The sequence below is a fragment of the Gadus morhua genome, chromosome 5 (assembly GCF_902167405.1).
Source record: "Gadus morhua chromosome 5, gadMor3.0, whole genome shotgun sequence".
Classification (NCBI taxonomy): Eukaryota; Metazoa; Chordata; class Actinopteri; order Gadiformes; family Gadidae; genus Gadus; species Gadus morhua.
The window spans coordinates 20,214,699-20,242,198 of record NC_044052.1 but is presented as its reverse complement, the minus strand read 5'-3'; the positions used below and the strand labels follow the sequence as shown (position 1 = coordinate 20,242,198).

The 27,500-nt window shown below is 51.6% G+C and overlaps 1 protein-coding gene across 5 annotated transcripts in view; it reads right to left on the bottom strand.

The window, feature by feature from the left end:
- Positions 1–27,500, bottom strand: part of dctn1b (dynactin 1b) — a 41,624-nt gene that overhangs the window by 308 nt on the left and 13,816 nt on the right. For 3 of the 5 annotated variants that reach the window (XM_030357402.1, XM_030357399.1, XM_030357400.1), the window contains exons 6-31: positions 24,141–24,158; positions 21,245–21,265; positions 19,884–20,072; positions 18,691–18,888; positions 17,984–18,188; positions 14,724–14,802; positions 14,300–14,459; positions 13,206–13,310; positions 12,303–12,494; positions 11,637–11,753; positions 11,171–11,323; positions 10,185–10,345; positions 9,520–9,688; positions 9,301–9,369; positions 8,184–8,396; positions 7,463–7,624; positions 6,353–6,484; positions 5,765–5,893; positions 5,255–5,397; positions 4,612–4,769; positions 4,298–4,309; positions 3,702–3,829; positions 3,004–3,190; positions 2,085–2,158; positions 1,645–1,734; positions 1–1,393 (exon numbers count right to left, since the gene is read on the bottom strand). The exon at positions 1–1,393 is cut by the window's left edge and continues 308 nt beyond it. In XM_030357402.1, coding sequence (XP_030213262.1) covers positions 1,259–1,393; positions 1,645–1,734; positions 2,085–2,158; positions 3,004–3,190; positions 3,702–3,829; positions 4,298–4,309; positions 4,612–4,769; positions 5,255–5,397; positions 5,765–5,893; positions 6,353–6,484; positions 7,463–7,624; positions 8,184–8,396; positions 9,301–9,369; positions 9,520–9,688; positions 10,185–10,345; positions 11,171–11,323; positions 11,637–11,753; positions 12,303–12,494; positions 13,206–13,310; positions 14,300–14,459; positions 14,724–14,802; positions 17,984–18,188; positions 18,691–18,888; positions 19,884–20,072; positions 21,245–21,265; positions 24,141–24,158 — 3,399 coding nt within the window. In that variant the 3' untranslated portion in view covers positions 1–1,258. The remainder of the gene's footprint in view (positions 1,394–1,644; positions 1,735–2,084; positions 2,159–3,003; positions 3,191–3,701; positions 3,830–4,297; positions 4,310–4,611; positions 4,770–5,254; positions 5,398–5,764; positions 5,894–6,352; positions 6,485–7,462; positions 7,625–8,183; positions 8,397–9,300; positions 9,370–9,519; positions 9,689–10,184; positions 10,346–11,170; positions 11,324–11,636; positions 11,754–12,302; positions 12,495–13,205; positions 13,311–14,299; positions 14,460–14,723; positions 14,803–17,983; positions 18,189–18,690; positions 18,889–19,883; positions 20,073–21,244; positions 21,266–24,140; positions 24,159–27,500) is intronic. The other 2 variants (XM_030357401.1, XM_030357403.1) reach the window with 1 other exon arrangement.

Here is a 27,500-nt window from a genome sequence, read left to right as displayed (position 1 = left end):
TTAAATTAAGACATTTTCTTTTGTAAATTATTTAAAACCTTATCGCCGTTGATTGCAATAAACGATTTCAAAGAAATTCTTTGGCAAAGACGTCGCTTTGCTCGTTGACGAGGTCAAAATAAGCAAAAAGACCAGTGATCGATCTCTACCACAAGGCTTTCTGGTGTCAAGGCTGGGACAGGAAGTGAGCAAAACAAACAGGAAGTGAAGTTTGACACGATGGGAGCCAATACAATTCTGCTGTCCCGTACAAAAACGCACACAAATTCATAGCGAGCGTTTCACAGCAGGAGGGAACACTTTACTGGCGTCGACAGTCTGTGCAATAAATACTAAATAACTTAATAAACCCTAGAATATATCCCATAGATGTGTATGCATCTACATCGTAGTTCCGTTAAATGTTATCTTTAGTGTTACATACACAAGTCCCTTAGAGTTAGACAGCATATCTTTTTTCCCAGCGAACACGGTTCTGTACCACCAGAATTAACACAAACTCGGTTTCCCTTTGACTTTCGGAAAGGTTATAAATTGCGGTACGAAACGTCGACAGATTATACGGAGAGAACCACAGTCACGCGCCTTCAGCACCACAAACAACAACAGTGTCATCATCATCATCAACAAACATACTGGACTAACAGATTGTTTGGCCTCATAGACTGCACTGGTTTATAGGATAAAACGCACTCGCACGCCAAAGCCAAAAGCCAATTCGGGGCTCGCTAAAATATCACTGCAATGTTGCATCAGCTGACAGGAAGTAAATAGTCGAAGGTGACAAAATGGCGTCCGCTGTACAATCCGGGTACGGTTGGGGTTCAGGAGAGTTGGACATGCAGTAGTGTTGCTTTAAACAGGTCATGTGACACAATTAGCCTTCCCAGTCTGCATCACCGTCTCCCCAACGGTAATCTCTCATGGCCACACCGGCTCTGGGGGGAGGGGGGAACTCGCCTCTTCACCTCAGAAATCCTGAGGAAGCCATATGATTGGCTCGAACTCGGAAATAACACCTTCAGAGGCGGAGCCTTTGGTCAACTCCCGCCTCCTTGTCGCCATTTTCACACTCGCCTTCATTTCATTGGTTGTGTATGAGTATAACGCCCCCTTTGCCCCCACCAATCACTGTGCTCCCCTAGACCTCATGGGCGGGGCTATGTGAGATTACCTGGAGGACAGGAGACAGCCGGCCCGCCCGATTGGGCGGTGGGGGGGGGGGAGCGGGGGGCGGGGCCAGGAGCGGGGGCGGGGCCTAGGTCTTCAGCAGACTGTGGACCTTGTGGAGCTGGGACTGGGACAGGACCAGGCGGTGGACCTGCTCGTGGCCGCGGGGGCACGGGACCGTGACCCGGCCCACCAGCACCGTGTCGCCCTGCCGGTCCCGCGCCTGGGGGCACAGGTCAAAGGTCAAAGGTCATTGGTACCACTAAGGGTTGATTGATGATTCTGTTTAGTGTCTTGTATTAATTCAATAGTCTCCTTTTTGTGATGCATTAATTATTAATTATGATCATTCATAATGAATAATAATGAATCACTTAGTTCACCATTAGTTGTGTAGTTGCAGGTGTCTTTTTGACCCCTCAGGGCCACCATACTGACATCTAGATTAGTGGACTGCCATCCAGGCACCCTTACCTTGACGTAGGAGGTGGAGGGGAAGGTAGCGAAGTCTGAGGAGGCCTGAGCTCCCGGCTGCTGCCTCACCACATGGTCGGCTACCTCGTCCTGAGAGAGAGAGAGAGAGAGAGAGAGTGAGAGTGAGAGTGAGAGTGAGAGAGAGAGAGAGAGAGAGAGAGAGAGAGAGAGAGAGAGAGACAGAAACAGAGAGAGAGAGAGAGACAGAAACAGAAACAGAGAGAAAGAGAGAGGGACAGAGAGAAAGAACGAGAGAGAGACACAGAGGAGTGAGAGAGAAAGACAGACACAGAGAGAAAGTTTGAGAGAGACAGAGTGCGGGAGATTGAGAAATATAAAGACAGTAACACATGTTTAGGATCAATGCAAAACATCCTTGGGGTGAGAGGAAAGGAGAGGAGAGGGAGGTGAGAGGAGAGCTTCATTCAAAGACTGGTTACCTTCAGTCTGTCCAGTGTGTCGCTGAGGGCCTGCAGTCTGGCCGTCTGTTCCAGCAGCTGGCCACTAGGGGTCACTGTGGAGCCATGACACAGATCATGTTTACAGGTGCAGTGTCAATGCGTTGTAACTCCTAAGTTAAACCAGTCCTTCGACCTGTCTGTCTGTCAGTCAGTCTCTCTGTCTGTCAGTGTGTGTACCTGGGGACCTGTCTGTCTCTTAGTCCACCTCTCTTACAAATGAGTACCTGGGGACCTGTCTGTCTGTCTGTCTGTCTGTCTGTCTGTCTGTCTGTCTGTCGGTGTGTACCTGGGGACCTGTCTGTCTACCTGTCTGTCTGTCGTTGTGTACCTGGGGACCTGTCTGTCTACCTGTCTGTCTGTCAGTGTGTGCCTGGGGACCTGTCTACTTGTCTGTCTGTCTGTCAATACCTGGGGACCTGTCTGTCTACCTGTCTGTCGGTGTGTACCTGGAGACCTGTCTGTCTGTCTACCTGTCTGTCCGTCTACCTACCTGTCTGTCGGTCGGTGTGTACCTGGGGACCGCCCGGTGATGTCCACCTGTCTGTCTGTCTACCTGTCTGTCTGTCTGTCGGTGTGTACCTGGGGACCGCCCGGTGATGTCCACCTGTCTGTCTGTCTACCTGTCTGTCTGTCTGTCGGTGTGTACCTGGGGACCGCCCGGTGATGTCCACCTGTCTGTCTGTCTACCTGTCTGTCGGTCGGTGTGTACCTGGGGACCGCCCGGTGATGTCCACCTGTCTGTCTGTCTACCTGTCTGTCTGTCGGTGTGTACCTGGGGACCGCCCGGTGATGTCCACCTGTCTGTCTGTCTACCTGTCTGTCGGTCGGTGTGTACCTGGGGACCGCCCGGTGATGTCCACCTGTCTGTCTGTCTACCTGTCTGTCTGTCGGTGTGTACCTGGGGACCGCCCGGTGATGTCCACCACCTTGACGTTGGCGCTCATCTGCAGCAGGGTCTCCAGCAGCTGGTCCGTCTTGCGGTACAGCGCGCTGGACACCACCTCAGGCTGGCCCCCGTCCCTGGGGGGGAGACGGGCCAGGCGCAGGGGGGGGAGGGAGGCCAGCTGGGCCCGCATCCTCTCGGCCTGGGGGGGAGGATGGAGGGAGACGAAGAGGAGATCCGTAAAGTGCATCCTGATGACTAGTAGTACTAGCATCGGTGCTAGCTGCTAGCAATAGCCTGCTAGAGCTATCCCACAAGCGGTAGCCTGTTAGCAGTAGTCTGCTATGGTCAGCCTGCTATAGCTAGCCTGGCAGTAGTAGCCTGCCATATATACGCTAGCTGGTAGCTTTATAGCGTTAGCCTGCCAGCTGGTGGCCTGCTAGATGGTATGCTCCTAGCGGTAGCCTGCTAGTGGTGACCGCCTAGCGCTGGCCTGCTAGCAGTAGCCTGCTAGCTTCGAGCCTGCTAGCAGTAGCCTGCTAGCTTCGAGCCTGCTTGCTGGTATCCTGCTAGCAGTAGCCTGCTAGTGGTAGCCTACTAGCAGTAGCCTCCTAGCGGTAGCCTCCTAGCGGTAGCCTGCTAGCGGTAGCCTGTTAGCGGTAGCCTGCTAGCGGTAGCCTGCTAGCAGTAGCCTGCTAGCGGTAGCCTCGCACCTTGAGCCTGTTGTTGTCGTTCTTCAGCTGCTTGATGCAGAGCCGCTGGGCGTGGATCTGCTGGCTCAGCAGCGGGGAGTCCATCACCTGGAGCCCCGCCCCCCCGGGCACGCCCAGCACCACGCCCCCTGGTGGACACACACAGCGGTACACATTAACACACACACACACACACACATTAACTCACACACACACACACGCGCGCAGATATACATAATAATAATAATAATACATTTAATTTAGAGGCGCCTTTCAAGACACCCAAGGTCACCTTACAGAGCATATAGTCATCATACATTTTTTATCATCATACATGCACATTAACGTGCACGAACACAGGCACATGCATGTGCACACTCATGCATGTGCACACTAATGTTATCCCAAACACACACATTTACATGTCAATATGATAACATACAAACATCGACACACACACATACACAAACACAAAGAAAGATGCATGCCCACACACAGATGCATGCATGCATGCACACACACACACGCGCATTCACACATACACACACACACAGGTAACATTACGTTTCCATGTCCTAGAATGAGAAGGTATTGGTCTACTCTTATGTTGAAACTACCTTTAGGCTCCTCTGCAGATTAAATGGAACGGGCGAGAGAGAGAGAGAGAGAGAGAGAGAGAGAGAGAGAGAGAGAGAGAGAGAGAGAGAGAGAGAGAGAGAGAGAGAGAGAGAGAGAGAGAGAGAGAGAGAGAGAGAGAGAGAGAGAGAGAGAGGGTCAGTAGATCCAGCCACGTTGAGTCTATTGAACTCTATCCATATATAATCCATGTGAGTAAGGATAAAGTATCCAGTGGTATTATACACACAGAGCCAACATGAACAGGTCCTGTGGTGTCCACCCTCGGACCACTCGTCCCCCTCGGACCACCCACCTCCTGCCGCCCCCGCCACCAGCGAGGCGATCCCCGAGGGGGAGGTCCCCCGCGTGCCCTCCTTCGATTGGCTGCTGATCCTCAGCTTCAGCTCCGCCTTCTCCGCCTCCAGCTGGTCGATGTCGGCCTGCAGGGCGTCCATGGTCTCCTCGAAATCCCTGTCGCCACGACAACCGGTTCAGACTCGCACACTGGACTCTGGTTATTATTATCACATTATCGAATGTCGTCTATCCGTCGAAAAACTAAATTGAAAGATCCTGATCCAGAAAATCCCAGATCCTGAAACTAGTTCAGGGTCTGGTGTGTCACTAGGACCAAACCCATTATGATTCAGATCTGGTCTCGGACTAAACTTAAACTAGGTCCTGATCACGTCTCACTGGGGCTAGGCCTGACATAACTCAGGATGTGGTCATACTAGGACTAAACCTTAACCAGGTCATGATCAGGTCTAACTAGGACTGAACCTAATATAGATCAGCATGTGGTCTTACTATGACTGAACCTAAGAGGCCGGGACGTGGTCTAACTAGGACTGAACCTAATATAGATCAGCATGTGGTCTTACTATGACTGAACCTAAGAGGCCGGGACGTGGTCTAACTATGACTGAACCTAAGAGGCCGGGACGTGGTCTTACTTCTCCTTCTTCTTGAGGAGGGTCTGGGTGTCGTCCAGCCGGGTTTGGATCTTCTCCACGCGTTCGTCTGCGTCTTTAGACGAGCTGTCCAGCTTCTTCTCCAGCAGGCTGAGACGCACGCTGGCCTCGCTCAGCTCCTCCCCCTTTACATGACACACCCCAGTTAAGACTACATTTCCCAGCATGCAACCTGAAGCTAACATCATTCATAGGGACGGCAGGTCAGGATTTCACAACCGCTCGTTTGAGCCAGGCAGAAAAGAAAAATACTTGAAATATAAATTCGAGAAAAGCATGCAAAATAAAGCTAAAGTTATATCGAAAGTGGGCTAGCGCGCCACTAGCTCTAGAGTGAGCTAGCACTATGCTCTCCTGCTCTGTATCAAGGGTCGTTCCCCTAGGATGTTATGACAAGATCTGACTCCAGGTCAGTCTCTCTCCCTCACCTGGTCTGTATCCAGGGCCGTATGTTGACTACTCACTGACTCCAGGTCAGTCTCTCTCCCTCACCTTGATCTTCAGGGACTTCTTCAGCTCCTTGATGCTGGTCTCCCGGTCCTCCAGCTTCAGACCCAGACCCTCTGCGTCTGTGATCTCAGCCCGGAGGGCGGCCGCACGCAGCTCCACTGGTGGGGCGATCTGCGCCCAACACACACGCGGCACGCAGCGTTAGATAGCATTGTGTGCTACATACACACGCATACACACACACGCATTGGTTTAATGCAACAAACGTCAAATACGTATTCCGGGTGCTGAAGTTCTCTGACAACATTACCCAAGTAGGGCGCATTCTGAAGTGTATTTTATTGTATTTATTTAGTTGATAGGATCAATGCTCATTGATTGACAAACAAGTTTCTTGCTGTAAATAAGCCAGAGTTAGCTGCAAATGCTCATTTCCATCTGTAGTCCCTAGCCAGATCTTAAAAGGCAACCTAAGAAAGGTTGCATTTTATGCAAATTCATGCAAAGGGTAACTTTGCATGAATCCATTCCAATCCAAGGTTTTACCAGTAAGCGTTATTTTATATAAACGTGTGCCATTATCCACTTTTTAGGATCAAACTCAATTCCACCCAGTTGTCGCTGCCTCACCTGACTCTGGGGTTTCTCCGAGTCGAACTCCCCTTCCTGCATGGCGGTGGCCATCTTGTTCATGGTTGCTATGACAATACCGCAGGACTGCCGAAGGTAGTCGTAGGGACTGGCCCCCTGGGTGCCGTAGATCTGGAACACAAACCACAACACCGTTAGGACACAGCTGCTCCGACCCAGATCCATCCTGCCTTAGAGAACTAAGTGCGTAATATATTTAATATCTGACCAAATAAGGTCATCGGGAAACCAGGTGAGTCGTCTAATAAGGTGAGGTCATCACGTGACCAGGTGAGGTCATCACGTGACCAGGTGAGGTCATCTGACCTGGTCGTGTGTGTATCACAGGTGTGTATGTACTGGTGTGTGTGTGTAACGTGTGTGCGAGACCAGGTGTGTGCTCGTTACAGGTGTACATGCTCGTGACAGGGGTGCTTGTTACAAGTGTGTGTCACACCTGTTATGTGTTACAGGTGTACGTGGGTTACAGGTGATCTTGTAACAGGTGTGCTCATCAAAGTGCGTGTGTTACAGGTGTGTCGCACAGGTTTGTGCTCTTCACAGGTGTGTGTGTTACAGGTGTGGGCTGGTTACAGGTGTGTGTTACAGGTGTGATAATCACAGGTGTGTATGTTACAGGTGTTCGAGTACAAGCGTGTCTTCTCTTGTTACAGGGTTTCTAGTTACTGGTATGTGTGTAACAGGTATGCTCGTCACAGGTGTGTGCGTTACAGGTGTGTTTGTTATAGGTGTGCTAATCACAGGTGATCTCGTCACAGGTGTGTGTGTAACAGGTATGCTCGTCACAGGTGTGTGCGTTACAGGTGTGTTTGTTATAGGTGTGCTTATCACAGGTGATCTCGTCACAGGTCTGTGTGTGTAACAGTCATGCTCGTCACAGGTGTGTGCGTTACAGGTGTGTTTGTTACAGGTGTGCTAATCACAGGTGATCTCGTCACAGGTGTGTGTGTGCGTTACAGGTGTGTTTGTTATAGGTGTGCTAATCACAGGTGAGCTCATCACAGGTGTGTGTGTAACAGGTATGCTCGTCACAGGTGCGTGCGTTACAGGTGTGTTTGTCACAGGTGTGCTAATCACAGGTGAGCTCACCTGCTCCCCAGCCTTGAAGGCCACGTCCTCCATCTTGACGGCGGCCAGCCCCTCCTGCTCCCCGAGGGGGGCTATCATCTGGGCGCCCGCCGCCGCCACCTCCTGCAGCACCGCCACCACCCAGGTCAGGTGCTTCCTGCAGTCCGACAGCGTGTCCGACACCTGGGAACACGCTCCAGCGTCATCAAGGTTCCTACCTCCGTCTCCCGGACATCATTTCTAGCTATCTTTATTGCGTACGGGGAATGGGTCAACCTAGTGATTGTTAGTGCTTTGCACTTGGTTCTATGAACAGCCTTACCGTACCAACAGCCATATATTAATTCACATTCTTCTGACAAAAGCGTCTTCTTAATGTCCTAAATGTAAATCTAAATGTACATTGATGCGATGCTTCCGAAATAGTCTGTGGAGCCCAACGTCTTACATGGTGTCTCCTTCCCCATCAGCATCTGCCAGCATATGCGCATCGCCCAAAACTAAGTGATTAATAGTAGGTTTCCTTTAAAACGTTTTAAATTATTTTTTATTTGATTTTTGTTATTACCATTGAGATCAAAAAACTCACCGAAGGGAGACGAGACCAAATTATTAATATTTTTAAATAATAAAAGAAAATCTGCAAATATCTCCATCGTCTCTCCACTAACCTCCGACCCCTGACACGGTTAGTTTCCAGAAACGGGTTGGGTTCGCCCCGTCACCTCGTCGTCACGGTTACCTGCGGCCCGAAGCAGAGCGCGGCGGGGATCCCCGGGGCCTCGGTGCCCGGCATGCGGCGGCGGATCTTCTTGCAGAACTGGCGCACGTCGCTGCAGGACGTCTCCAGGTCGCGCAGCAGGCCGGCCAGGTCCGTCTTCTCCTGGCCCGCGTGCAGGAAGGCCCGCAGACGGCCCACCTCCACCGCCATGCAGTCCAGAGCGCTCTGGGTGAACTGGAGGGGGGCCCGGGGGGGAGCCAGGGGTTACACACAGCCAGGGGCCACACAACCAGGGGCCACACAGCAAGGGGCCACTCAGCCAGGGGCCACACAGACTGGGGCCACACAGACTGGGGCCACGCAGACTGGGGCCACACAGCCAGGGGCCACAGCCAGGGGCCATACAGCCAGGGGCCACACAACCAGGGGCCCCACAACCAGGGGCCACACAGCTAAGGGCCACACAGCCAGGGGCCACACAGCTAGGGGCCACGATGGATGTAACAGGAGGAGGGGGGCGGTGCCAACATCCCTTCTGTTTTCATACACTCTGACCCATTCAGCCGCCTTTCCGCTTGAGCAACGCTTATTATCATTAATATCAGCTGTTGGTTATCCAAAGTGTGAGTTTGTGTGTTTCTAGATACAGGTCATTGAGCTAGAGGGTAGTTTGTGTGTTTCTAGATACAGGTCATTGAGCTAGAGGGTAGTTTGTGTATTTCTAGATACAGGTCGTCAAGGTTAGTTTGTTTATTTCTAGATACAGGTCATTGAAGTAGAGGTTAGTTTGTCTATTTTTGGATGCAGGTCGTTATTGTAGGTAGAGTTTAGTTTGTGTATTTCTAGATACAGGTCATTAATGTAGAGGTTAGTTTGTGTATTTCTAGATATAGGTCCTCAACGTAGAGGTTAGTTTGTGTATTTCTAGATATAGGTCCTTAACGTAGAGGTTAGTTTGTGTATTTCTAGATACAGGTCATTAAGGGAGAGGTAGTTTTGTGCGTTTCTAGATACAGGTCATTAATGTAGGGGTTAGTTTGTGTGTTTCTAGATACAGGTAATTCATGTAGGGGTTAGTTTCTGCGTTTCTAGGTACAGGTCATTCAGGGAGAGGTTAGTTGAACCAGAGGTGACCTACCTTGATGTGGTCGGCGAGCTGCACGCTGCAGTCCTCACTCTGGTCCGCCAGGTGGATGCTGTACAGGTGCTGGGAGGGACAAAATATATGATGTATATACAGTATATATATATGAAAATGAATATACCTGGTAGTATTTGATGGCCCGGGTCAGAGCCTCTATGTTGTATATGTATATTATGTATATTATCTATATAAAGTGTATTTATATGTGTGTACCTGGTAGTATTTGATGGCGCGGGTCAGTGCCTCCACGTTGACCGTCTCGTCCAGCTGGTCTTTGTGCAGCAGGTCGATCAGGAAGTCCAGGGAGCGCTCGTGAACGCTCATCTCCTGGTAGAGCGAGCCGATCCTCTTGTAGACCTCCACACTGCACTGGCCCAGAGCCCTGCACGCGCGCGCACACACACACACACAGGTACACACACACACACACACACACAGGTACACACACACACACACACACACACACACACACACACACACACACACACACACAAGTGCACACAGACACGTGCACACACACACAGACACGCGCACACACGCACACGCACACACACACACACACACACACACACACACACACACACACACACACCAATTTATCTGTGTTTTCTGCGTGGCAGTGTTAGAGGCGGTGTAGGTGGAGGGAGGTTCATACTGTTGGTACTTGTGTAGCGTGGCCTGCAGCAGGCCCAGAGAGTAGTCAAGGTGGTGGTGATGGTGTTAGAGATAGTAGTGATGGAGGTGTAGGTGGTGTAGGTGGAGGTACGTACTGTTGGTACTTGTGTAGCGTGGCCTGCAGCAGGCCCAGAGAGTAGTCAAGGTGGTGGTGATGGTGTTAGAGTGATGGAGGTGTAGGTGGTGTAGGTGGAGGTACGTACTGTTGGTACTTGTGTAGCGTGGCCTGCAGCAGGCCCAGAGAGTAGACCAGGCCCGCGGCGAAGCTCAGCTGCTCCCCCACGGCGCCCCGGAGCCCCGTCCGCCCCAGGCTGCCCTCGTTCAGGTCAAACTTCTCCAGAGCCTGTCTGCCCACCAGCTCAGCCTGCACACACACACACACACACACACACACACACACACACACACACACACACACACACACACACACACACGGTCGGACACACAGACACACACGGTCGGACACACAGACACACACACATACATACACACACACGGTCGGACACACAGACACACACACACACGCACACGCACACACACACACACACACACACACACACACACACACAGGGGGTCAGACAGACAGGTAGAGAGACAGTCCGACAGGCAGAGAGACAGAAGGACAGGTAGAGAGACAGACAGGTAGAGAGACAGAGAGGTGGAGAGACAGGTAGCCAGACAGAGGGACAGCCATGAGAGACATGTATACAGGTCATAACATCAGACAATTATGTTGGTGTGGTATTGTTGTTATGGTGTTGTAGTTGTGGTGTTGTTGTTGGAATGTTGTTGAGTTGGGTTGTTGTTATAGTGCTGTTGTTGTGATATTGTTGTTATTGTTGTTGTGTTGCTTTTTTGTTGTGGTATTGTTGTTGTTGTGGTGCTGTTGTTGTGGTGTTGTTGTGATGTTGTTGTCATTGTTGTGATGTTGTTGTTGTTATTGTTGTTGTGGTGTTGTTGTTGTAATTGTTGTGGTGTTGTTGTGATGCTGTTGTTGTGTTGTGGTGTTGTTGTTGTTGTGGTCTTGTTGTTGTTGTTGTTGTGGTGTTGTTGTGATGTTGTTGTTGTTAATGTTGTTTTTATGATGTTGTGGTGTTGTTGTGGAGTTCTTGTTATTGTTGTTGTGGTGTTGTTGTGTTGTTGTGATGTTATTGTTGTTGTTGTTGTTGTTGTTGTTGTGGTGGCTGACCTTGCAGGTGAGCCTGGGGATAAGCAGCAGCACCAGGATGCAGTCGTGGTCGCCTCCGTGCCGCAGGAAGGACTCGGGCATGAAGGCGGTGAGCAGAGACACCTGCCGGCTGGCCTGGGACACCTCCATCTTCCTCAGCTCCATCTCGATGGCCTGGACACACACAGGGCACAGGACAACACACACACACACACACACGGCACAGGTCAACACACACACACACACACACACATGGCACAGGTCAACACACACACACACACACACACACACACACACACACACACACACACACACACACACACACACACACACACACACACACACACACACACACACACACACACACACACACACACACACACACACACGGCACAGGTCAACACACACACACACAGCTGAGGTATTCTTAGATGTCTGTGTTGGGCTCAGTATTTGGCAGGAAGTGGGTGTCCTGCGCCCTGCGGACCTTTGCGTAGGCCTTGGTTTCCGCGAATTTGATCTTGAAGTCGAAGAGCTCGGCGGGCGGATCCTGCTGGAGCTCTGCGGACGCTTCCTGTTGGCTGGTCAGCTCCCGGTTCACTTCCTGTCCAGACACACCGGCAATAGGTCAGGTCACACAGCACGTTACATCAACAGGTTACATTGAAAATGTCCCGTTTCATGTTCATTCAAATTCATTATTGAAAATAGATAGCTAAAGGGAGTTGAAGTTATACAGATGGGTAGATGGACAAGTAGACACTATAAGATAAACGGTAAAAAGAAAAGATGAAGCGCAATATACTAGCAGACTTTCAGTGACTCAGACACGTTAAGGTGGAGTTATGGTCACACTTTGACGCAACGCAACGAAATGCAGTCGTGAACCTGATTTGGCTTTGCGTCAGGTTTTAGTGAGCGGACCAATCACAGCCCTTGCTGCTGCGTCGCCTCGACGCAAGGTTAACATTTTCAGGAGGTGCACGTCAGGTGCACGTTGCGGTGGAGGCGAGGAGGGTCCACAAGGACGTACTTGGGTCCATAAACCCACTTGCGTTGCGTCGACGTGGAACCATAACTAAGCCCATCCTCAAGGCGACACAAGGCGAGACTACAGGATTTAAAACCTCCCCCTGCTGGCGGCGGAGCGTACCTGCAGGTGCGCCGTGAGCTCGCGGTACTTCTGGATGGTCTGCTGGTAGTCGGCGACCGTCTCCTGGGCCGCCTCCACCCTCTTCTCCGCCTCGCGCACGCGGGAGCCGCCCAGGTCCAGCATCTCCCGCAGCTCCAGCTCCGTCTCCCGCGCGTTCTCCTGCAGCTCGTCGTTCATCTCGTTGATCGCCTCCTATTGGCCGGAGAGACTGTCAGTCAGCTGAAGACACGCCTTCGATGTCAATATTTTCTTTTTTTGCCATTGAACTTAAAATGTTGTCAAATCTTACCTGATGTTCTGTTTATGGTTATCTTTCTAAAATCTGTGCGGCAACGGTAAACATTAGCCAACAAACCAAAATAATGGCTTAAATTGGTTAAAAACCTAGCTAACAACCGCTAAACATTAGCTAACAAATGTTAATCATTTTATGATGACAATATGAAACAAATATATATTCAGTATATGCTAGTATATATATATGTATAGATTAGAATATAAAGTTTAATACTGGCATATATTTTAATTTAAACTCATGTACTCACTCAACCAACCAATTCAATGATACTGAATTAATGTATGTTAAATACATGTGTAGATGAAGGTTTCTGAAGACAATGGTGTGTGTAGATGAAGCTGAAGGTGTGTGTAGATGAAGTCAAATGTGTGTACAGCTGAAGACGAGGATGTGTGTGTAGACGAAGTTGTGTGTGTAGAGGAAGGTGTGTGTAGATGAATGTGAAGGTGTGTGTAGTCGAAGGTGTGTGTAGACAAAGGTGTGTGTAGACGAAGGTGTGTGTGATGAAGGTGTGTGCAGATGAAAGTGTGTGTAGATGAAGACGAAGGTGTGTGTAGACAAAGGTGTGTGTGATGAAGGTGTGTGTGATGAAGGTGTGCACCCACCAGGTCCACCACAGTCTCCCTCAGCTCGCGGACCTTCTCCTCCAGGTCCAGGTTCCGCTCCGTCAGGGTCTCCACCATCTCCTCCGCCCCCAGAGCGGCATCCACCTGCCGACACACCATCACAACTAGCACCACCACCACAACCCCCATCACAACCACCAGCGCCGTCTCCGCCGCCGCCACCCCCGTCACAACCACCTCCACCACCACCGCTGGCTCCACCACCACCATCACCACCACCACCATCACCACCACCACCATCATCACCACCACCATCAACACCACCACCAACACCACCACCACCTGTCCTCCATCACCACCATTCAAATGTACCTTCAGTCATTGTTGAGCAAGTGAGTCAAAGCTCACTTGCTCAGAGTTCGCCTAGACAAGGGGTCACCAACCTTTCTGAACCTGAGAGCTACTTCATGGGTACTGAGTCATACGAAGGGCACCCAGTTCTATACTCTCTTCTGAAATAACAAATTTGCTCAGTTTGCGTTTAGTTATATATTACTATTAATGATTAATGATTCTCATCTATTGGAAGACATGTTGATTAATTAAGTCATGTTAATGATTTCTCACAATAATTATCAACAATGACTTGAAAAAAAGATGGGAAAGAGTTGTGCAAGAATGAGTAGTGATATTTTTAGAACAGGCCTGCGGGCGCCTCATGTGGTCCTTGCGGGCACTGTGTTGGTGACCCCTGGCCTAGACTATGCATACCCTCCCCTCTTATTCCCCCCCCCCCCCCCCCCCCCAACACACACCCCTCTTACGCACTTCTTGTACGTTGTACTTCCTTGCACTTAAAAATAGTACTTAACATTGTGTAGCATCTTATCCTAGCAATCCCTGTTGTATACGGGGAATGGTTAAACCTAGTGATTGTCGGTGTTGTCACTTGGTTCTATGAACATCCTCACCGTAGCGACAGCGATAAATTGGTGTTTTTTCTCTTCTGACAAATGCCCTAAATGTAAATGTCAAATACACTTTGAAGACATTCCCACGTATCCGACTCAGACATCTCTCTCTGGGATGCCCCCGGTCGTCATGGCGACCGCCTCCGGACCGGGGCCGCTCACCTGCTCCTTGAGCTCGTCCACGGTCTTGTCGGCGCCCTTCACCTCCTCCTGGAGCTTCTCCTTCTGGCCGCGCAGCACCTCCAGCTCCCCACTCTTCCTCTCCACCTGCTTCTGCATCTTCACATGCTCCTGCTTCTCCGACGCAGACAGGTCCCGCATCCTGGGGGGGGGGGAGACGTTAGGGTTACACACGCACGGGCACACACGCACATAGACACGCCCGCATGTACGCAGACTCAGGCACGCACAAGTACAAACACACGCACATACACACGTACACACCCAGACGCAAGCACACACATGTACAAATACATGCACACACAGACAGACAGACGCACAGACGGACACAGAGACAGAAAGACACAGAGGCGGCCACAGAGACAGACAGACAGACAGACAGATAGATAGATAGATAGATTCCCACCTGACCAGTGCTTCTTTCAGTCGGCCATTTTGCTCTTCCAGCTGTTTGACGTGGTAGCTGGAAGCCGCTCCGTCGGAGCCTGACGGAGGAAGGAGACAAAGCAAGACATGAAGTCCTCGAGCACGACGTGACCTGTTCCTCAAAGTGCAAGACCTCCCCATAACTTATTGGTTAGAAACGGCTCCATTTGCTTCTCGCAAAGAGTCGGATAACCCAGTGGTTCTCAATCTGTGGTACGCGTACCACTGGTGGTACGCGAGCGCCATCTAGTGGTACGTGGAGTATGCGCGAAAAAATTTAAGCAATCGGTAATCGTTACATAAACGTGAATGTCCAGCCACACAAACACTAAACACATCAGTCACACGGTTTCTAAATGGAATTAAAATTAAACTAGGCTTTATTTCTCCTTATTTCTTTCTGTGTGTATGTTGCCGTTGTTTTTCGTGTGCGTGCGCACCGAAAAGAGACGTTACTACGAGCCTCTTCTTTGAAGCATGTTAAACCGGCATAGTTATAACTGCTTTAATGATGAGTGGGGGAAGCAAAAATACTGCAAACTCGTTGCAATCTTGGCTCCAAGGAAATATAAGGAGTAGAAGTGTGTTACAAAATGAAGTTGCCAACAGTCAAGGTGATCCTAGCGCTAGTGCTAATAGTGCTTGCAGTGATTTGCGCAGTGAGGTTTCAGCACCGGATAGCAAACGACGCAAAACTGTAAGGAAATACCACTCGAATTACATTAATCTTGGATTTACTTGGACTGGGGCTGAGGATGAACCAAGACCACAGTGCGTTGTGTGCGGAGATGTTCTCAGCAATGAATGCATGAAGCCATCACATCTCACTCGGCATCTTTCCACCAAGCATCAATCACTGAAAGAAAAGCCAGTTGACTTTTTCATCAGAAAACGCGATGAGCTAAAGCAGTCAAAATCAACAATTAGGCACAGCATTACACCCGTTGCCAAAGCTCAGGAAGCTTCCTATCGTGGCAGCCTTCTTATAGCAAAAGCTGGTAAGCCGCACACGATTGCTGAAGAGCTATGTTTACCATTCGCAAAAGAGATGACGAGCATTATGTGTGGGGAGAACGTTGCGAAACAGTTAAGCTTGGTGCCGCTCTCTAATGACACAGTGTCACGGAGGATACAAGCGATGTCAGAAAATGTTAAACAAACACTGGTGGAACGCATTAAAGACAGTCCCTACTTTTCTATTCAACTTGACGAGACCACCGATGTTGCAGATTTGGCCAATTTGCTTGTGTTCGTCAGATACGAATATGAAAAAGCAACTCATGAGGATTTTCTGTTCTGTCAGTCTCTTCAGACGAGAACTACAGCTGAGCACATCTTTCAGCTCGTGAATGCCTTTTTCCAAGAGACTGGGCTTGATTGGAAAAAGTGCGTCGGAGTCTGCACAGACGGTGCAAGGGCCATGACAGGTCGCCACAGCGGAGTGGTGGCCCGAATCCGGGAGGTGGCACCTGATGTGCAATGGACTCACTGCAGCATTCACCGCGAAGCTCTTGCCGTGAAGAGAATGCCCGCAGAACTAAAGGCTGTTTTAGACACAGCTGTCAAAGCAGTCAATTTCATTAAATCCAGACCGATGCATGCTCGCCTTTTCCATGTCCTCTGCGATGAGATGGGCAGCGAGCATGTCCAACTTCTGTTGCATACAGAAGTGAGATGGCTCTCAAGAGGGAAGGTGCTGTCGAGGCTTTTTGAGTTGCACAGGGAGGTCCAAGTGTTCTTGCAGGACAAAAGCTTCCCCTTATCAGGTGTGTTTGATGACACTTTGTGGCTCAGTCAGCTCGCCTACTTGTCTGACATTTTTTCCCGAATGAATGAGCTGAATTTGGGACTGCAGGGACTCTCTACCAGTGCCTTTGATGTCCAGGACAAAATCAGTGCGATGCTGAAAAAGCTTGAATTATTCCAGATAAAAATACGGACTGGTGATGTGTCTGCGTTCCCTAATCTGGAGACGTTTCTCTCTGACAATGACCTCAGGCTCGCTGATCAAGTCAGGGACAACATTGCTGAGCACCTGAAATCTCTCCGACAACAGTTCGCTGAATATTTCCCTGCGATTGTGCAGGGGAATACATGGATGCGCAATCCGTTTGTTGTTAAGGCTCATGACGTCCTGGAGGAGAACCTATCGGCTCTTGAGCAGGAGCTTTTAATTGAACTGTCCTGTGACGAGACATTGAAGTCAACTTTCAGAGGCCAGACATTGCTGGACTTTTGGATGCAGCGACGAGGCGAATATCCGGCGCTTTCGGACAAGGCCGTGCGCTTTCTAATTCCATTCGCCACCACTTATTTATGCGAGAAAGGATTCTCTTCTCTCGCCTGCATTAAGAATAAATATAGAAGCAGGTTGGACGCTGAACCAAGTCTGAGGCTAAAGCTAACCGCAATCGACCCAGACATCGCTGCACTCTGTTCACAGAGCCACGCCCACCCCTCTCACTAAGCATGATAGGCCCAGGGTCGTCATTATCCATTTCCATTCTATTTTTTTTCTTCTTCTTATAAGTAGCCTACATTCCATTTAAATGCATTACTCGAAAATATCACAGTAGGGCCTACTTTTCATAATTTTCAATGTTCAATTTATCTCTGTAAATGGTTTATACAAGGCAATTTGCTTATGTTGTTTGACTCCAGTATTTTAATATTCGTGTTTTGATGCAGTACAATTTACACTTGTTAAACGTCACTAGACTGACTGGTATTTTATATCCCCATTTGCTGGGTAGGCCTATATTTTGATGCAGATCAGTTGTTAGTATTGTCACGTTGTAAGTTTTTTAAATACAATACATGAGTTTACATTAGTTGCTTCAGTCATATGAACAATAAATCATTAATATTAATGCCTTCTGTGTAATCTCTATGTAGTTACTGGCCTACGCTACTTTATTTTAATTCTGGTGGTACTTGGAGAGCCAAATCATTTCTAAGGTGGTACTCATGGTAAAAAGTTTGAGAACCACTGGGATAACCGATTGGTGTAATTTTTAACAAAACGTATAAAGTTGATATTCGGCAGACATATTCTGTGTGAAAAACATGATGTCTGCCACTTCCGGCTGAAACCGCTATTCCAGAGCGGTGGCTTCCTATTGGCTCGCAGCCTGGCGCCAGCGAGAGTGACGTGGGCAGCGTTTGACCACGCCCTCACACCTCGTGGAACCCCCCTGGGAGGGGCCCACCGGGGACCAGTGCCCCCCCCAGGAGCCGCACCTTTCTCCTCGATCTCGTGCTTGAGGAGCTCCAGGTCCATGGACAGCTCGTCCACCTTCTCCTTCAGGGAGTCGGCCTCCATCTGCAGGGACTCGGCCCGCTCCTCCGCCATCTCCTTGTCCAGCGTGGCCATCTCGATGGCGTCCGCCGTGTCCGACATCTCCTCCACGTAGCGCTCCTTGGCCTCCTGCGCCTCCTTGGCCTCCTGCAGAGAGAGGACGACCCCCCGCCCCGCGTGAGGCAACGGAGGAGCTGGGTCACGTGGCGGGGAGATCTGGAGGTCTCTCCGTCCATCAATCCATCCCTTCATTCCTCCCTCCCTCCCTCCTCTCCCTCCCTCCTCTCCCTCCCTCTTTTCCCGCTATGATCACTTCCTCCTCCAACACCTCCATCCTCCAGCTCCACCTCTTAACCTCCCCTCTCCTCCTCCCTCCATCATCCCCTCCACCACCATCTTCTCCACCCATCTCCCACCCTCATCCCTCCTCTCTCCTCCACCTCCTCCTCCCTCCTCTCTCACCCCTCTCTCTCCTCCTCCCTCCTCTCTCCTCCACCTCCCTCCTCTCTCCTCCACCTCCTCCTCCTCCTCTCTCACCCCCTCTCTCTCTCCCCCCTCTCTCCTCCTCCACCTCCTCCCCCTCCTCCTCCCTCCTCTCACCCCCCTCTCTCCCCTCCTCTCTCCTCCTCCTCCCCCTGCTCCCCCTGACCTTCTTGGCGTCCTTGAGCTGCCTCTGAAGGTCGGCCTGCTGCTCCTGCATCTTGCTCCTCCACTCCTGCAGCTGCTCCAGCTGGATCTTGTGCTTCTCCAGCTCCTTCAGCTTGGCCTTGTCCTCCGCCCGCTTCATCATCAGCGTCTCCAGCTTCTCCTGCAGGTCCTTGACCTGCCCCCGCAGAGACTCCTCCTCCTGGGTGGGGTCAGAGGTCACGGGTGGGGGGTCAGGGTGGGCGTGAGGCCGGGCGGCGTTAGGACGAACCGCGGGGTGGTGGACACACAAGCGCACACGCTCTGAGCACACGCTGGCAAACACACGCGCGCACAGACACACACACACTCTGCACACACACACACACTCTGCATACACACACACACACACACACAAACACAGACTCTGCATAGACACACACACCATACCAGCTCAGCAGAATGTATCTTATATAAATGTATACACTGAATATTTAACGTGCTCATCTTGTGAAAAACCAAGTTAGATCAAACCAATTATGAGATCCAACCTCATCAAGCACCAAGAACGACACACTTTGTACACACTAAGAACAACACACTTTGTACACACTTACAGCTACACACTTTGTTCACCCTAACAGCTACACACTTTGTAAACACTAACAGCTACGCACTTTGTACACACTTACAGCTACACACTTTGTTCATACTAACTAACACACTAACATCACACTTTGCCGCTGCTTCAGACGTGTTAGGAAGCGGGGTGAGACTTAACGCGTCAAACCAAAGACGCTACCGCTATCTCTTCACCTGCGTTTCCACGGCAACGCCCTCCTGGGGAGAACATCGGGTAAAGAGTGGTTATGACAGGAGAGGGGGAGAGAGAGAGAGAGAGAGAGAGAGAGAGAGAGAGAGAGAGAGAGAGAGAGAGAGAGAGAGAGAGAGAGAGAGAGAGAGAGAGAGAGAGAGAGAGAGACAAAGACAGAGAGAGACAAAGACAGAGACAGAGACAGAGACAGAGAGAGAGAGAGAGAGAGAGAGAGAGAGAGAGAGAGAGAGAGAGAGAGAGGGAGAAAGCGAGAGCGAGAGAGAGCGAGAGAGAGCGAGAGAGAGAGAGAGAGAGAGAGAGAGACATGTATTTGTCGTCCCATCACTCTGTGATGTTACCACAGTTTAAATAAAGTTGGCGCGACGGCGGGCGGGGTTGCTGACCTTGGTGGGTCCCGGGGGGGGCAGGGCTCCGGGGGAGAGCAGGGTGGGGATGAGGGGCGCGGCCAGGGGGGTCTGGGCGGGGGTGCTGGGCTCGCTGCTGCTCATCTCCCCGGCCGAGGCCGAGGCCGACCCCGACGGACCCCCCTTAGCCCCCGCCGCGCCCGCCGCCGCCGCCGCACGGCTCGGCGGCTGGGGAGACGGGGGGACAGAGAACACGGTCAGGACTCACTGGAGGACGGACCGGAGCGCTCCGGACTGGACCGGAAGGAACTGGCTGGAACACGACTGGACCGGGCTGGACTAGACTAGACCAGATCAGATCAGAACGGAACTGGGCCAGAACTGGACCAGACTGGACTAGACTAGACCAGAACGGAACTGGGCCAGAACTGGACCAGACTGGACTAGACTAGACCAGAACGGAACTGGGCCAGAACTGGACCAGACTAGACTAGACTAGACTAGACCAGAACGGAACTGGGCCAGAACTGGACCAGACTAGACCAGAACGGAACTGGGCCAGAACTGGACCAGACTAGACTAGACCAGAACAGAACTGGACCAGAACTGGACCGGGCTGGACAAGTCTAGACCAGAACAGAACTGGTCCAAACCAGATCAGACTAGACTAGACTAGACCAGAACAGAACTGGCCCAAACCAGATCAGACTAGACTAGACTAGACCAGATCGGAACTGGACCAGAGCTGGACCAGGACTGGACCAAACCAGCCTAAGCTAGACCAAACCAGCCTAGACTAGGCTAGCCTAGACTAGACCAGACCAGACCTGACCGGTGCCAGATCAAGCAGGACGAGGCGATAGGATGGACCTTGTCGGAGCACGACCCCATGGTCCTGGTAGCCGCAGTCTCACGTGAAATGGACAAAGAACCTAAAAAACAACTGCCGTCCGCCAATAGAGACAAAGAACTCAACGCGCTGCACCGCGGAACTGCGGAACCTCAAGCTGTTCCGCAGAACTGCATCCCAAAAGGACCGGGACGTCATTTGATTCCTACACAGCAGCCCATGGGACCATAAATCTCCCTCCTAATGATGCAGGAGGGTTAGACCCCTCCCTCTCTAGAAACTCGAAACGGAGATGCTAAAACTACAAACATGGATGAAACTCTAGAAAACAGAGTAGCGATGTTATTCGTGTGAAATGGTCTTAACATGGAAATGAATTAACAACAGGATAACTGTCCCCAGCCTGACAATTTACATGCGAGCGATTGCACACACACACGCGCACACACACACACACGCACGCACGCACACACACACGCACTCACGCACGCACACACACCTCAGGTCTGGGCAGCTGAATGTTTGTAGAGGAGAACAAAATGGAGCTCACCTTAGTTCTTCTGACCGTAGTCTGAGAAGGAGGAGGAGGAGGAGGAGGGGTAGGAGGAGGAGGAGGAGGAGGAGGAGGAGGAGGAGGAGGAGGAGGAGGAGGAGGAGGAGGAGGAGGAAGGGGAAGGAGGAGGAGGAGGAGAAGGAGTAGGAAGGGGAAATTAGGAGGGGTTCCAGAAGCGGAGAGAATGGAGGGGGGGGAGAGGTAAGACCGGAAAGAGGGAGAGAAAGAGAGACACAGTCAAGGTTAGTGAACCATAGAAGAAGAAACATCAGCACACAGGTAAAGATGACTGGATGACATCCTCTATGACAGTGATAGGGCGATTGGAGGTAATGTCCAATCAGACGCAGCCAATGAGATGCAGATGAACACAGGGAGGGAGGAAAAATAAAGCACACTCTTTGTTCTGCAGCGGAAGAGCGATGAGGTGATTTGGTTAAGAAGACAATGGAGCAGGACAGCGACTATCACCATACACTCAATACCAACAGCATGATTAACCTCGGAATGAACCCTAAAAGACTGGGGGAGTATCCCACTAGGACCTCACATCAACTTTAATGAGTATTACCACAATAAAAGTGCACTATGGCAGACAATGCCTGTTCAGCCAGCGAGGTCGACCACTTTGCCAAGCCCACGCTGAGAATCTCTTCACCTCCCAGTTCCTGTCCAACCTGATGTCCACACTCGGTGGTGATCCTGTCCCCCTCACTTTGACACGTGGATACCACTGAGTCTAACCAGGCTACATCCCCCCAGGTCTGGAGGGAGTCACATCCTTCAACCACCGGTCGATTCAGCAAACCGTTGACTGATATTTCCCTCCCATTTCCACAACTTGAAACGTCAACGGTTTCCTTGCCGAGGTGTTTAATACAGAAAGAGCAGCAGGAAGTGGACGTTTCCATCCTTTCCTGTCTAGTCGTCGACTTGCCCATCTCACAACAAGAACTAAAGCAATCGACCGTGGATGGTGAGAAGGTCAGAGCTTAAACAGGAAAGGGCAACGAGTCACATGGAATAGGCGTGATCACACCCTGCGTGTGACACCTGGCATCGAGATCTCCCCTCTACTCTCCCGCCCTCTTCCTCCTCCCATCTCTACTCTGCCTATCTGTCCCCCCACTCATCTTACCTCTCTCTCTCTCTCTCCCCCCTCCTATCCCTCTCTCCCCCCTCTCCCATCCCTCTCTCTCCCCTCTCCCATCTCTACCATCCCCTCTCCCCCCTATCATCTTACCTCTCCCTCTCTCTCCCCCCTCTCCTGTCCCTCCCTCTAAACCCATCTCATCTCTACTCTCCCTCTCTCCTCCCTCTGAACTCTACTCTACCTCACCCTCCCATGTGACCTGGCCACCCTAGTCACATGACCGCTGCCTCTCTGCCGGAGGGGGGGGGGGGGGGGTTGCACCCGTTGACCGGCGATTGCGACAGCGGCTGCATTGTGGTCGTATTTCAGCAGAACACAGACACCCCCCCCCCCCCCCCCCCCCCCCCCGGCCCCCCCAGACAGACCCAGTTCTGTCCTGCTCGGGAGAGGAGTGGAAGGCAGGACTGTCTTACTGGGTCAGTCTGCGTCCCAGTGCTGCTGCTGGGGTACAACTGTTTATGAAGGCTCTCACCCCAGTGTACACCCCACAGCGTTCAGACTATTCAGTGGACTAACAGAGGGTTGTATCCCCAGAGATGGGGGGCTCTGGGCCTCTTGCTCAGGCGTGACTAAAGGTAAACTGTCGTATATATTTTATATACAATCTGCAGAGTAAATAAGGGCTGGGTATTCTCGGCACTAGGGCAGTCTTTATCAGAACATTTTGTCCTCTTTCTCTCTGCGATCTATTTAGCATGCCTGGGGTTGAACTGCTCAGTTCACCGAGCCCCCTGCGCGTTGAACACCGTGAAACGACGTTCGCTGGAGCATTGTTAGCATTCTCTGCTGGACCGGCGTCCTTTAGCAGACAGTTAGCCGCAGCTACGAGCTACAATGACAGACGGCACTGACAGCGTCCCACTCTGCACCACGCACCGTAACTCCGTCAGCACCACCTCTGTGGTGTAACTCTTGTCAGCACCACCTCTGTGGTTTAGCCCCATCACCACCACCTCGACAGTGTGACTCCATCACCACCACCACCTCTGTGGTTTAACCCCATCACCACCAACTCTGTGGTGTAACTCCATCACCACCACCTCGACAGTGTAACTCCATCACCACCACCACCTCTGGGGTTTAACCCCATCACCACCACCTCGACAGTGTGACTCCATCACCACCACCACCTCTGTGGTTTAACCCCATCACCACCAACACTGTGGTGTAACTCCATCACCAACCGCTCTGTGGTGTAGCTCCGTCAGCACCACCTCTCTGGTGTAGCTCCATCAACCCTGCGGTCTGGAGCAGGACGATGACACCAGCACAAAGCCTGTGACCCGAGACAGAGGTCACCGCTGAACCCAAACAGGCAGCCACTGGATGGTGATGAACAGGCAGCCACTGGATGGTGATGAACAGGCAGGCACCGAGGCGCTTCGACGCCCACTGCCATCGACACGGCACTTCAAAATAAAAGCCCCGAAGAGATGGCACAGCATGGCGGCAAATTTGAGTGAGGTCCGGTTGCATTTAGTCGACGTAGAAACACAGAGAGGACAGAACGAAAAGAACGAAGGAACGACCGAAAGAGCGAAACAAAACTAAAGAACGAATAAGAGAGAAATGAACAGTGGAAGAATGACTGAGGAGTTAATGGAGGAAAGCACAACGGGACACTTCCAGATGAGACCAGAGGAGGAAGTCCGATGGAAACATCAAATATGGATCATCACAATAACAATAACAACCAGGACGATGTAACCCCCCCCCCAGATGTCAGGTGGTCTTCAGTACCTTCCTCGGTGCAGGGGTCTGCCTCATCATAGTGGCAGGAGAGGAAGGAGACGATCACACACACACGTAAACACACACACACACACGCACGCGCACACACACACACCCCGAGGTGATGAGGAAAGCGTTCAGAAGTTAACACAGAGAGACCCCCCGAAGAGGACCTAGCACACAGACAGACAGACAGACAGACAGGCAGCCGGGCAGACAGACAGGCTGTCAGACAAACAGACCGGCAGACAAGCTGTCACGCACACAGAGAGTCAGACGGACAGACAAACGGCCCGCCAGACAAACAGACAGACAGACAGACAGACAGGGAAGCTGCAGCAGCAGTGCAAATGGCCGATCGTCATCCAGCCCAGCTCCTTCTCGTCTCTCTCTCCTCTCCCCCGTCTCTCTTCTGCTAATGTCCTTCCTGCCGGCTGTGCTCTCATAATCCGCGTAGCGCGTCGTCCTCCTCCTCGCCGCTCCTCCGACCGAAGAATCTGAGCCCCGCCACGGACGCCTCCCTCTCTCTCACGCTCTCTCCCCTCTCTCTATCCCTTTCTCTCCCTCTCCTCTGATGCCAAGCTCGCTCTACCTCTCTCCTCTCTCTCTCTCTCTCTCTCCGTCCTTTCAGCCCTGCTCTCTGCAGCGCTCTCTCTCTCTCTCTCTCTCTCTCTCTCTCTCTCTCTCTCTCTCTCTCTCTCTCTCTCTCTCTCTCTCTCTCTCTCTCTCTCTCTCTCTCTCTCTCTCTCTCTCTCTCTCTCTCTCTCTCTCTCTCTCTCTCTCTCTCTCTCTCTCTGAGGGCTATTGTGATTTGTCAGCTGAGCTCTGCTCCCACATTACATCACTGCAGCACCGGTCACCCCCCCTCCCCTCCCCTCCCCTCCCCCCTCCCCTCCTCTCATCAGCATCACAGAGAGACGGCGGGGGGGGGGGGGGGGGGGGGGGGGGGGGGGTTGTAATGAGAGAGGGAGAGAGAGACGGGAAGAGTAAGTGCATTACAGACACACTGAGAGAGGGAGGGAGAGACAGATGGGGGGGGGGTAGATGAGTATCAACACTGATGCAAGCCCCCCCCCCCCCCCCCTTGTATCCTAGCAACCGTCATGGATTCTCTCTCCCTTAGGGATCGTCAGCAAAAAGAATGCAGCCAACCAACTCAGTTTGCTAACAAACTAACTAACGTACCAACCAACTATTACTAACCAACTAGTTAACTACTAAAGTTAAGGGCTTTATACTAGAAACCACCTGCGGTACTGATGCTGGGTCAGTGGTTGCCCTGAGCGACGCCCCGAGAAGACCCTGGGCTGTCCATCCTCACCTTAGCTTTAATTAAGGACAGGAGACGGAGCCTCAGCCTGTCCCTCAACCCCCCCCCCCCCCCCCCCCCCCCCCCCCCCCGTGGAGGCCGTAACCACAACGATGGTCATTACTAACACCCTGACTTGATTAAAAGAACGACAGCAGAGAGAGTTAGGGTTGCTGTCCGGTGCGAAAACCTTGTGGGGTTCTGGGCCCATGGGCAAATGTTAATACTGGATCCCTCTCTCCCCTCTAAACACTATAACTCCCTCTCTCTCTCTCTCTCCCTGCCTCTCTTCTAAACACTATAACTCCCTCTCTCTCTCCCTGTCTCTCCTCTAAACACTATAACTCCCTCAGTCTCTCCCTGTATCTCCCCTCAACACTATGTATCTCTCCTCCTCTCCTCCTCTCCCATCAACACTAAATCTCTCCCCCTCTCAACTACTTCTCTCTCCTTCTCCCCTCTCTCTCCCTCGATCCCTCCCCTCTTAACATTTAGCTCCCTCTCTCTCTCTCCCCTCAAAACACTTAACTCCCTCTCTCGCCTCTAAACACTTCACTCCCTCTCTCCTCCTCTGAAACGTTGACATCAACCCTTCCTCTGTTTTCCTGTATTTTCCAAATCAATAACCTTCCCTTTTTCTCTTCTGCACTCTCTCCCTCTTTCTCTCGCTCTCTCTCTCTCCCACTCCCTCTCACTCGGGAGAGGGAGGGAGAGAGAGAAAGAGAGGGGTAAAAAAAGACAGACAGAGAATGAGACAGAGGGGCGATGAGTGGATTAGTGAAACATCATCTTGATCCAGAAGACCCCACCCTCTGCAGACTCAATTACCTCTAGAGACTAGATCACTGATCCAATCTCCCCTGGCCACTGCCCTCCCTGACAATCACGGCGCTGTGGCTCCAATCATCTTTCACGGTTTATTAGGCGTTTTTCTCGCTTCAAATAAAAAGTAAAGTTGGATTTCCTTTTTGTTGATAGCCAGCGGGTGCATTGACCCCTGCAGCCTCCATCTCATCTCTGTATCCCCCGTCAGGACGGATCAAGATCATCTTGGGACTAATGAAGCATCTCTCTCTAAATAGATGGAGTTTAGACCAGGACATGGTCTCTCGGTCTCTCGGTCTCTCGGTCTCTCTCTCGGTCTCTCTCGGTCTCTCTCTCTCTCTCTCTCTCTCTCTCTCTCTCTCTCTCTCTCTCTCTCTCTCTCTCTCTCTCTCTCTCTCTCTCTCTCTCTCTCTCTCTCTCTCTCTCTCTCTCTCTCTCTCTCTCTCTCTCTCTCTCTCTCTCTCTCTCTCTCTCTCTCTCTCTCTCTCTCTCTCTCTCTCTCTCTCTCTCTCTCTCTCTGACGGAGACGTCGGTTCAGATCAGTCCGGTCCGAGGGACGTTACATCCCTCCGGGGTTCAGGGAGTTGTAAAGAGCAGGTTGGGACCCGGGAGCGGAGAGAGGAAGGGAGGAGAGAGAGGAGAGAGATAAGATAGATAAGAGAGAGAGAGAGAGAGAGAGAGAGAGAGAGAGAGAGAGAGAGAGAGAGAGAGAGAGAGAGAGAGAGAGAGAGAGAGAGAGAGAGAGAGAAAGCAGTGGGGGGGGGGCGGGGGGGGTAGGAGGTGGAGGAGGAGAGGGGAGGACTAGAACCCAACAGACAGGAAATCCATTCTCTGCGACGAGACCATTCTCTTGCCTCTGTTCGGATCCGGTAGGGTTCAGAACCCCCAGACCAGGACCGGGTCCAGAACCCAGGGGAGGCAGACTTTGAGGAGGGAGACGGGGGAGGCGGTCTCTCTCTAACAGAAGCTCATGGGGGAGGGGGGGGGGAGGGGGGGAGGGGGCGGGGGGTCCGTGAAGCGAGGGCCGAAGCAGAACCGGCCTGAAGCTAAGCAGCATGTCCTCGCTATGTTAGACACACGCACGCAACCACCGCTGAGGACACAAACACACACTCAAGCACACACACCTCCGAGGACACAAACACACACGCACACAAAAACACACACACGGACGCACTGAGCAGAACACGACACACAAGTACATGCTCAACACAGACACAGACACGCAGCCGACA